General features: G+C 32.5%; 1 protein-coding gene across 1 annotated transcript; it reads left to right on the forward strand.

Annotated features, from left to right (window-relative positions):
* Nucleotides 1–652: 652 nt before the first annotated feature.
* On the forward strand, nt 653–11747 carry LOC148299658 (zonadhesin-like). The gene is made up of 7 exons (XM_088275832.1): nt 653–838; nt 2540–2740; nt 4429–4629; nt 6661–6825; nt 8161–8352; nt 9897–10070; nt 11511–11747. The coding sequence occupies exons 1-7, from the start codon at nt 673–675 to the stop codon at nt 11543–11545; spliced, it is 1134 nt and encodes a 377-aa protein (XP_088131958.1). The 5' UTR covers nt 653–672; the 3' UTR covers nt 11546–11747.
* Nucleotides 11748–12551: the final 804 nt, after the last annotated feature.

Here is a 12551-nt window from a genome sequence, read left to right on the forward strand (position 1 = left end):
TATACCCAAATTAACCAGCTGCCTGACATATCGCTCATTCCTTTCAACTACGTCATAAATAAAAAAAACTTGATTGTTCAGGACAACGTTTTATAGTTTAAAAATATAATACAATGTATTAAAAATAAATATCGAACCACTTACTGAACTTTTTACCGTGCAACAGATCTTTTTAGGTAAAACCTGAAGGTTTTTTTTCTCCATCTGAAAAATAATTACTAAATTTTAAAAAAAATTAGGCTTACCTTTTCTTCAAAATGCAAAAACACTTAAAAACATTTTTTAACATCTCATCAAAGATGAAGAAGAATATGGAAGTCTGGGCATTTACGGGGCTGACGACCATTTAAACCAGCCTATGACGGTCGTCAGCCCCGTAAATGCCCAGACTTCCATATTCTTCTTCATCTTTGATGAGATGTTAAAAAGTAATATGAAAATAACTCCTGTAATTGGAGATAATCCAGATTTTGTGAACAGGTATTTGGACACACTCAAAATGTTGTTAGTAAAACTTAAATTAAAAATAAATTCCCGTCTGCCAAATGTCTGGCAACAGACCAATTTTGGCCGGTGGACATTTTCTCCTCGCGTTTTCAAATCTCTTAATGTGTGAAGCAGAAGAAAAGCTTTTTTATTATTTTTGCAGCTCCCAAATGCCCAAAGGACGAAATGTATGTGGATTGTGTCGACGAGTGTCCCCAAAGCTGTAAGTCCATCAACGGATTCGAACCACTTCCGCCGTGTAATCCTACAGGAAAATGCACACCAGGGTGTATGTGTGCAGGAGGATACGTAAAAAACAACTACGGAAAATGTGTCCCTGTCAGTCAATGCCGTACGTATTTTATTCCTAACTATTTTCTCCACATTTGTTAAATATATATTTTTTTATTTCATCATTTTATTTTATTTATTTAATTGTAAAACCTTTATACAGTAAATTATTATTGTATCTCCTGTGTGTAATGTATATAATCTAATAATAAAATTAAAAACAAATAATATTAAAAAATAAAAAATTAAAATAAAATATAAAAATTGTATTAACATGTTAGTATTTGGCTCAACACAGGCCATGCCTAAAGAGCCGTAATACATATAGTAAATGTATATTTGAAATAAATATGTATCTTTGAATGTATTTATAAAAAAAATATATAAAAAAAAATAAATAAATAAAAAAAATTATCAGGGTTGCCAATCTGTGGGGAATTCCCGAAACTGCGAAGAATCTCAACTCGATTGGGGAATTTGTGGGGATCGGCACTATGTGGGGAAAATGTGGGGATTAACATTTATTTAAAATTAATTTAACATTTCTTGTATGTTTTCGGTAGATACTTGTGGCACATTTATAATATCTTTATAAAATAAATTGGCTTTGGATTTTTATAGAGTGTGTGGAAGTTTTTGGTGAGAGTTTTTTAATGTTTTTAATGTTTTTGATTTCAAATAAACCCTGATGATGACAAGGTATTGTCGAAATCAGTAGGTTGAATTGTTTTAATAAAAAAAGTGGTGATTTGAAATTAAATAAATTTAAAAATAAATATATTAATGAATATAATAATTTTTTGAAAGTAGGTATATTTTTGTGTGTTCTTTTTTTAGTTTTTTTACGTGTTTTAAAGTGTGTCAATTATTATTTTTGTGTACTATGTAACTAAATATATGTAAGCTGTTTTGTTAGGTTGTCCTTTTTATACACTTTATTACGTGTCAATGTATTCTTAATTACTATGTATTTTATGTAAAAGACCAATTAGGGCGTTAATATTTACAATTTAAAAAAGTCAGTAGTTGATTATATATGAAAACTTCTTTTTTTCCAAGGGATAACTATGTGGGGAATCGGGACTTTGTTTTTACACAATTTGGAGAAATTGTGCTATATTTTTGGGAAATTCTGAATTGAGATTGGCAACGCTGTATATTATATATACAGCGTTTCGTTATTTATATATATATATATATATATATATATATATATATATATATATATATATATATATATATATACACATATATTAATATATATATATATATATATATATATATATATATATATATATATATATATATATATTTATATATATATATATATATATATATATATATATATATATATATATATATATATATAAATATATATATATATATATATATATATATATATATATATATATATATATATATATATATATATATATATATATATATATATATATATATATATACATATATACAATAATATATATATATACAATAATACGAGTTTTTTTTAATATTATTTTTTGACATCTCATCTCATCATCTCACGTATGCGTGTCTGTGTGTATATATGTACGTGTCTGTAGCAGTAATGTCTTATGCCGTGCGCCCTAGGCAATACGGTTATTCTCCTCTTCTTAGTTGTATTTCTATTCATTTTCTTTCTCATAAATCAGTATCATCCTGCACCCAATATTTGTTCATACGTTCACTGCCAACAACGAGATAACGCATTATTTCATCAACTTGGATCATCTATTTTCAGCTCCGGGGTGTGGTGGAGACATCAATGCAGTGAGCCTGGGCTGTGGCGACCCTTGTCCACTAAGCTGCCTGAATAAAGAGCTGATAGGCAAGCCTCGACCATGTCCGGCTGTTTGCATCATAAATGGCTGCTCTTGCAAAAACGGATATATAAAAGAGACCAGGGCCAATGATGCAAAGTGCATTCCGATTGAAAAATGTCGTAAGTATATATTCATTCATTCAATTTTAGACAGTTATCCGCACTCCAATGGTGCATAGGGCACTGCATCATATAAACGCAGTGTTATATTGATCGTTAACACATGAAGGAAAGGTGATCGGCCCTTCACTTCAGGTACCAGTACAGGGTAATATTGAATAAATATTAGAGTGAAAAAAACACTTTTATTTATTTGACCCCCCCCTGGGAATCGAATCCGGGACCTCCAGAACGATAGCCGAGCGTGATGACCATTACACTACAGAGGCGGATGGACGGACAAGTATATATATATATATATATATATATATATATATATATATATATATATATATATATATATATATATATATATATATATATATATATATATATATATATATATATATATATATATATATATATATATATATATATATATATATATATATATATATATATATATATATATATATATATATATTTATATATATATATTTATATATATATATATATATATATATATTTATATATATATATATATATATATATATATATATATATATATATATATATATATATATATTTATATATATATATTTATATATATATATATATATATTTATATATATATATAAATATATATATATATATATATATATATATATATATATATATATATATATATATATATATATATATATATATATATATATATATATATATATTTATGTATATATATATATATATATATATATATATATATATATATATATATATATATATATATATATATATATATATATATATATTTTATATATATATATATATATATTTATATATATATATATATATATATATATATATATATATATATATATATATATATATATATATATATATATATATATATACATAAATATGTTTTTAAAAAAGATAAAAAATTTAATGGTTTAAATTAATTCGTCTTTCCATTTTTGCATCATTGTAGTCGGGTTGTGGTCTTGTGGTTAGTGTCACGGACTCTCAAGTCAGAGTTTCTCGGTTCGAACCCACTCTACCACAATTTGATACCTATTTATAATAATGAGCCGCTTCTGCTCATAGAAATAGTATGAAATTGAAATATTTGTGTGAATAATAAAAACACAAGTATTTTTCTTTTTAATTTAAAAAAAAAATCATACAAAATTACTTTACTGAATGGATCGCCCGGATGCAAGTATCATTGGAAAGAAAAGATGTCAAACTTTGATGACATCTGCTCCATACACTTCACAAATGTTTTTGGTTGCCACACTCGCGGTATTGTCTTAAAGGAATTCATAAAGTAAACAATGACGTAAATGCACTTTATCGAACGACATTATGAAAAAATACAAGGGGTCATTACTGTACTCTGGCTAGGCCAAAACTGAATAGAAAGTAGAGGGAAAGCATCCTTTATACAATGGAATCATAAAAAAGAAGACACCATTCATAATTTATGAAAAAAAAATTTTTTACCTGGGATCATAAAAAACGGTCATAACTTTTGCATCAACCCAATACATTCGTAACTCACGTATATAGTTCATAATTTAGCCAAAAGACACGCTATGGACGCCAATATAATAACTACACTAGTCTCTCGAAGACGAACTGTCCATGCAGTCATGCAAATAACAGTCATGCAGTGAAGGGTTTATTTATTAAATATTTATGTTTAGCACCAAACCCCTGTGGACAAAACGAGGAATACATCCAATGTCCTGGCTACTGCTCGTTTGACGAAGATTGTGCCTCCTACATTGATGGAATCGTACGTAGCTGTCCTGCTCCGCCAGTAGAGGATATTCCATGCACACCAACGTGCCGGTGTCAACCAGGATATGTAAGGATCAATGGCGCCTGCGTCTTCCCATCAGAGTGTAAGTCAAAATTTTCAGCCAGTAGATATTATTTTGTTAACAACATAGATAAAAAGAATATGGAAGTCTGGGCATGCCCGGACTTCCATACCCTTACCCGCGAGCCTCTTGTTAAAAAAATTGACAGCCCACCCCTAGTGCATAGGGTACTTTTTTTAAGATGGGAATTGCATTAATGGATATTCCATCTTGTTCTTCATCTATGTTGAGATGTCCAAAAATAATGTAAAAAATAACTCTTAATTGGAAATAATCCAGATTTGTGAACAAGTATTTGGACACATTCAAAATGTCTTAAATTATTCTGATTATTTGAAATTTGACTATAGCTGTACTCACTTCAACAAACAAGTTCACAAGAATTTGACAGTCGGGAGTTTTCTCAGCATTGAGCACAACATTCAAGGAAAAGGGAGATTTGATACAATTTAGAGCACTATATTTTATTTCGAAGTTGAGATGAAGACTCTCCGATCCATAACCGGAAACACTTTGCGAGACCGAGTAAGAAATACCGACACCCGGAGCATGTGTAAGACGGAGAATATCGTGAGGTGGGTACGACAACGAAGGCGATACTGGAATGATCAAGTAAACAGAATGTCAGATGACAGACTTCCACGTATTGCCTTTCAAGGAATCCCCGAAGGATGCAGACCCCCAGGCAGACCTCCAAAAGGTGGAAAGACAACTGGGAATCAACATCCCAAGAGCTACAAGCAAAGGCACAAACAGATCCTTAGTATATAGAAAAAGAAGATATTTTATTTTTAAGGTTTTATCAAAGGTCATTAATCAACTTCTATTTTATTACTTTTTTAAAGTTGACTTATATATTGGTAAAACTTATGTTAAAATGTATTTCACTGCATCTTATAACCCAACTTTCTTTACAATGATTCCACCCTGTTATTTCATACAGTATTTTAACCATTTTAACTCATACGTCATCAATAATCCCTTCATTTTAAGACACAAATCTTTTAATATACTACTGAACACACGCTAAATCCTAGGCCAAAAATAAGCTAGCTAGCTTAATAGCTTCCAAGTTCTTGCTTCTAGTCTTGGTATTATACATGATAAAAATAGTGAAGGATATTGGTACCATAAACCAAGCTAGGACACAAAACGCCGAACCCTCTTCTAGTGGAACGGAAGATCTGCTGACGACAGTCTACAGTCCGGCTTCTCCTGGGGAGTTTTATGTGGTTTTCTCCCAGCAATGAGCAAATGCTGAGAAATTCCTGATTGGCCCACACTACATTATCCCTGCTCTTCCCAACACAGATTCAAATAAAATAAAAATAAGTTAGAAGAAACAAAAATCCACTTAATGATCTATAAACCTTGTACATAATAATCAAGGTAAATAATAAATGCAATTCCCATCTAAAAAACTAAAACACTAGACCACAGCATACAATGACATAATGAATCACCCCAGTACAATAACTCAATACGCCTTGAGGACCCAGCACCCTTCGCATTTTAATATCAGAAATATATGACACAACTGCTTGATCGTTTCCTTTAACCACAAGGACAATTGTAGGATGTGACAAGAAAATTTCCCACTTTCTCCCTCCCATTTCAAGATGAGACCACCATCTCTGTAATATTGAAAGCTGTCCCACCGTATTCACAGATCTGATACAGAAGCATCTAGGCTTCCTGACAGACCTTCAATTAGACGCCTCATTGAAACCTGTCCCACCGCATTCCCAGATCTGATACAGAAGCATCTCTTTTATGGAGAGGCACAGCGAATCGAAATATAAAAGTTCTCTATATGTATAAATGATTCAAACGTATTATGATATAAATAAAAATGTAAATATATTAAATGAATAAAAAAATAAAAAATAAAAAAATCTAGGTTTTCTGGCAGATCTTTTGCACCACCCGTCAGGATAATTTACTTTTTCACCCACACGCTAAATTTTGCAATTCCATAACGGTCGATTCACCTCAAACAGGTCATCCAGCATCGTCACCCTTTCGAAGTTACAGAATGTTGTCGCTTTTCAGGTTGCCCATCCAACACAACCGTAGTGGACTGTCCAGCACCCTGTGACAACACTTGTACCACCGTTGCGGCTTCTGACTGCACATTCCAATGTCCCCTGAGGACTTGCTCTTGCTTGTCAGGGTACGTGCGTGAAGAAGGAATATGCATCCTAAAAGAAGAATGCCGTAAGTGTATTATGTCTACCATTTAAAAAACATAGAAAGGAGAGTGAATGCTGGGAACAAAGTGAATGGTGCACTGAAATCAGTTATAGCAAATAAAAACCTATTACCGAAAGCTAAACTGGCAGTACACAATGGAGTCCTGGTTCCGACCCTAATGTATGGAAGTGAAACATGGAGTTGGCAAAAGAAGGATGAAAGTAGACTGAATGCAGTCGAAATGCGATCTCTCGGAAGAATGTGCAACAGAACGATGTATGATAGATGTTCGAATAGTGAAATAAGGAAGGAATGCAAAGCTGAGACAAGCATTATCGATAAAAATTAAGAAAGGTGTCTTGAGATGGTTTGGACATGTAGAACAAATGAGTGAACGATTAAAAATATTCCCATTGTGATTCATTTGTCTCCTTTCTCTCTTTCGATATTTTATTTTGTACAAAGTTCAAAATAATTTCATTGTAATGACCTGATGATGGAATGATTATTCCGAAACCGGCAGTCACAAATAAGTGTTTATAAAAGTGGTATTACACAAAGTGAACGCTGAATAATAAGGAGAATGTTTTATCACCGTACCACGATGTTAACAATGCTTTTAATATACAAAATATTTAAAAAATGATTGACTAATAATTTTTACTTTTTTCATTTTTTTTAAATTTTAATAATATTAGTACTTACTTATATAATTACTCACCGAGATTTTTATGTCTATCGGTTTCGAGATGTACCCGTGTTAAACATTTTATGTAGTTTTAACTGTGTAAATGGAGCCATGGTGGTTAAGGGTGGTATTGTTTGCAAGCTGTGGTAGTGATTGTCCTGACGAAGAGACGGGTATGTCTCGAAACCGGTAGACATAAAAATCTCAGTGAGTGGTTATATACTAATATTATTAACATTTTTGTAAAAAAAAAAATAAGTAAATGCTTTAAATATTAATAATATTGAGAAGACTAACTAACGTTTTGTTTGGTGGTTTGACTTTGTGAGGAATGAAGAGATAAGGCATAGGACGCAGCAAATCTTGGTCACAACTGTCGTCAAGAAAAGGCGATTCAGTTGGCTTGACCATGTACTCCGCATGCCTCCCGAGAGCCGCCATCAAGCTTGCCTCTTTAACAAGGCATCAGGTTCGCGCCGCCCGGGACGACCACTGCTGACAATTCGTCGGCAGTTCTCGTCGGAACTTCGGGACGCGGATCTGACTTGGGAGGATGGAAGGGAGCTGGCAGCTGACAGAAAAGCCTGGAGACAGTTTGTGGACTCTATATGCTCCACCTAGGGAGCGGATATGGTTTAATAATAATTATTGTTTTAAAATGTGTTTTTCAGCACCACTATGTAAAGGGCCGAACGAAGTGTATGTGGCGTGTAAAAATCCATGTCCCGAAACTTGCAAATCCATCACCGGAACAGAGCCAGTTCCACAATGCTCACTTCCGTTCCCATGTCCGGGTGGCTGCGACTGTGCCCAAGGGTTCGTAAGGGACAATAGTGGCACTTGCGTCAAGAAAAGTTCTTGCCGTGAGTATACAAGCACAGATCATTATGACAGATTGGCTGTTCAAACTTAAAACACAGTAAGGGACATTTTTTTTGTATAAAAAATGCCTTTCGGCATTGAAAGGGTTCGGCATCCCTGTCACTGCCAATCTAAATAAATACATATATAATAAATTTGTAAATCCACCACCAAATTTTCTAGAAGTACCCCGGTGTAGGCAGTGAAAGGAAATTAATATTTAGTTAGTTCAGTTAGTCAGTATCTTGTCTGTCCAAACTCAAAACATAGTAAGGGACTTTTTTTGTAGTACATTTTTTTTGCATTTTTGGATTAAGTAGATTCTACTTACTCCAAAAATGCAAAAAAAAACATAATACAAAAAAATGTCCCTTACTATGTTTTGAGTTTGGACAGCCAAGATACTGACTAACTGAACTAACTATTCTCAGGGTGCGGATCAAATAAATATGTGATTTTTTCACTCAATATTTATTCAATATTACCCTGGACTGGTTACCTGAAGCGGAAGGCTGATCACCTTTCCTTCATGTGTTAGCGATCAAGATAACACTGCGTTTGTATGATGCGGTGCCCTATGCACCATTGGGGTGCAGATAAGGGTTTGAATGAGTGAATAAAGGATATTTTGAAACCTTACCAAATATATACACGGTGTGGCGTTTGAGCTGCCGTTAACTTTTAAAAAAAAAACAGTTTACATATTCACAAAATGTCAGGGTTGTCACAACTTGATACAGAAAACGGATTCACTCAAAAATATAGTGGAAAATAACTGTATTTATAAAATACGTTTATTCATTTAGGTATTTATTTATGTTAACTTAAATTAAAAAAGTATGAAAAGTCATTTAAAAAAAACTGTAGTCGGTAACCTGTATCAGAGACACATATTGACTGTCAGTGAAAGCTATTAGAAAGATGACTGTAACTTTGATAATATCGGTAAATTGTTATATTTTTTCAACTTTGTAAAACCATTACCAAATTTTCTACAAGTGCCCCAGTATAGGCAGTGAAAGGGATAATTAGTTAGTTATTTCAGTTAGTCAGCTAGATCCAATTCCGATTGGACGTTGGCCTGTACACAGACGCCTCCACAACCCCGACCAGCACAGCAGACAGACACGGAACGAATAAAGACAAGATAAAACCACCACCAAATTTTCTATAAGTGCACTGTGTAGGCAGTGAAAGGGATCAGTTAGTCAGCTATTTTGTTGGATTTTTTTTTCAAAATGACTTTAATTATTGTTCTCTGGATTATTTTCACGGAATTCAGTATGTTTTAAGTTCCTTCCCATCCAACAATGCCATATTATAGTTATGTGTGTACAATGGCATACCATAGTAAACTCTTTTAAGGTTGTTTAGTTAAATTTGTAATTTTTCTATTATGCATTTATGTTTTTTTTAATCAGGGTGGGTGTGGAGTTTTGACTATGAAAAGACTACCTACCAAAAGAGTTTGGCAACCACTGTTTTACACCATTAAATATTCCTTTCTCTTCCCCCTAGCTAAAACATGATCGGTTCACATTTCTAGCTTGTCCGGACCCGAATGCTGTCTTCGTGAATAATCCACCCGCATGTCCCCCGACTTGCGATTTCCCGACTGGGCGCAAGCCGTGCAACGTAGCCGGATTGTCAATGGGATGCACTTGTAAGAGTGGCTTCCTTCTAAATGCGAATGGACTTTGCACCACCAAGGATAAGTGTCGTAAGTGACAAATTATTTACTAATAGATCCTCAATGTTATGTGAAAAAAGATTAAAGGCTTCTCGACAAATCTCGACAGTAGACCTTGAGAGTACCTACTTCAACTTTCTAAAAGATAGTTCCTATCGTATAAAAAGTTGAGGTGCTATCGAAGCTTACTATAAGAGAGAAAAACTCAACTGGTTATATGGTCTATAAAAAAGATACTAATATCTTATATGCTAACTAACTAACTAACCATCACGCCGCTTCCCCGCAGGGGTAGGTAGAGAGAATCGAACGCCACACCACTCTATCTTTGCAAACATTCTTTGCCTCTTTTACATTACCCGACGATTATTACGACTCCTGACCCGGCCGCTTTCAAGTATTTGACATACCTGATTGTGCCAAGTTTTCCTCGGTCGTCCTCTGCTTCTTTTTCTAACTACATTCGCCCCATAAATTTGTTTAACCATTCTTTCTTTACTCATACGCTCCACATGTCCAAACCATCTCAACACACCTTTCTTAATTAATCTTATATGCTTATCTTTAAATATATACATATATTTTTTACGAATAATTACCCAAATATTTTAAGGATAAAATAGTTTAAAACAAAAATTTTCATGATCATAGTACTAGCAATAAGTATTATGTAAAATAAGCGAAATTGTTTAATGTACAAGTATAAGGGTTTGAAAATGTATAATGAGATGCCTTAATGTAGGAAGAATGAAAAGAGTCTGAAAGAATTCAAAAATAAATGTTTACTGTAAGAAGATGTTAATATATATATGATGTAAATTAAGTGTAAATAATAGTTTGTATTAAACGTAATAAAAGCTAACTACAGAATTAAAAGTCGAATTGAGGTCTGTCAGGAAGTCTAGATGCTTCTGTATTAAATCCGGAAATACGCTTGTGAGCTTTCTATTTATCCTTGTAAAAACTTCTTTTTCACATGAATAAAACATTTTTTTAATGATTAAAGAAAACACTTCGTTTTTTACAACTTTAGTTTTATTATAGACTACATGTTTCAGAAGTTAAACTTCCATCATTCAGGTCTGTATAATAACATATTATTTTATGCCTACCCCTGCGGGGAAGCGGCGTGATGGTTAGTTAGTTAGTTTGTTTGGACTAAGTAGAGTCTACTTAGTCCATAAATGCAAAAAAAACGTACCACAAAAAAATGTCCCTTAGTGTGTTTTAAATTTGGACAGCCGTACTGCCATCGTATCAATTGATTTTCACGTCGGCACAGCGCTGTCCTAATACTTGTTCACAAGTATTTGGACACACTCCAAATGCTGTGAACATCAATAGTGTCCATTAATAAGTAATTTCTTTGACTAACCGGAATTTTTACAACATCCTTCTCTCTAAACCAAAAAAACTCTATATTATCTCATTTTTTATGCATTAATTGAATTTTTTTTTTTTTCATTTCAGCAAAGAAAAAAGTTACAGATGTTTATAGACCATAAACAAAAACAAAATTAAATGAATATTTCACTCAAATACATCACAATGGAAAAAATATATAAAATCGTCTAATGAATTTACCTTATTTTTTTATTATATTGTAATTTGCTTGCAATTTTGTACATTTTTAATTTTTTGATTAATATGTAACATTTATAATTGCTTTTCATTTGATAACTGTTTAATAAAAACTTTAAATCTGAATGGTTTTCTTTTTTAATATTTACTACCTTAAAACCTTGCAGCCTGATTCTTCAAGATCATAAATTTATATATTCGTAACATTTGATTAACAATTAACCTCGTGTATATTCAAATATTATACTATACAATTCTTCTTCAAACCCTTTCCATACCCAATGGTGCATAGGGCACTACATTGTATCATCGTAAATTGCATAGTCCCGAGCTTACCGTACTAGTCCAGCGTAATATCACATAAGTATTAGAGTGAAAAATCTCATTTTCTGACTTTCACTCACATCACACAGAAAACATATTTAAAAAAAAAATTCTATCACACTAACCATCACGCCAGTTCTCTGCAGAGGTAGGCAGAGAGAATAGAATGCCACACCAATCTTCTTTGCCAAACGGACAAACAATCTTTGACTCTTCCTCATTCATGCATCTCTTCATACATAACTGCCGATTATTTTGACTTTTGACCTGACTACTATCATGTATTTTAAATATTTGACAATGTCAGGTTTTCTTCGTTTTTCCTCAGCTCCAATTTCTAACTACATTTTCCACATATTTTTTTTTTTACAATACTGTCTTCACTTATTTGATTCACATGCCCAAACCATCTCAACACACCTTTCTTAATTTTATCGATAATGCTTATCTCAGCCTTGCATTATGTATTTCCTGTCAATCACCATTCAAACATCAAACATTCATCGTCTTGCCGCACATTCATCTCAGAGATGGCATTCTGACTAAATTGTTTTTATAAAAAATAAAATTAATTTAAGCTAAATGGGTTTAATTATGTTAAATCAC

Source organism: Brachycentrus maculatus, unplaced genomic scaffold (assembly GCF_059751285.1).
Source record: "Brachycentrus maculatus isolate JH-2025_06_01 unplaced genomic scaffold, ASM5975128v1 h1tg001002l, whole genome shotgun sequence".
Lineage (NCBI taxonomy): Eukaryota > Metazoa > Arthropoda > Insecta > Trichoptera > Brachycentridae > Brachycentrus > Brachycentrus maculatus.

Excerpts from the sequence above, each read along its gene's own strand:
- LOC148299658 (XM_088275832.1), top strand. The coding sequence starts at position 673 with ATGTATGTGGATTGTGTCGACGAGTGTCCCCAAAGCTGTAAGTCCATC. Across the intron at positions 2,741-4,428 it reads CATTCCGATTGAAAAATGTC|CACCAAACCCCTGTGGACAA; the intron begins GTAAGTATATAT and ends ATTTATGTTTAG. Across the intron at positions 10,071-11,510 it reads CACCACCAAGGATAAGTGTC|CAAAGAAAAAAGTTACAGAT; the intron begins GTAAGTGACAAA and ends TTTTCATTTCAG.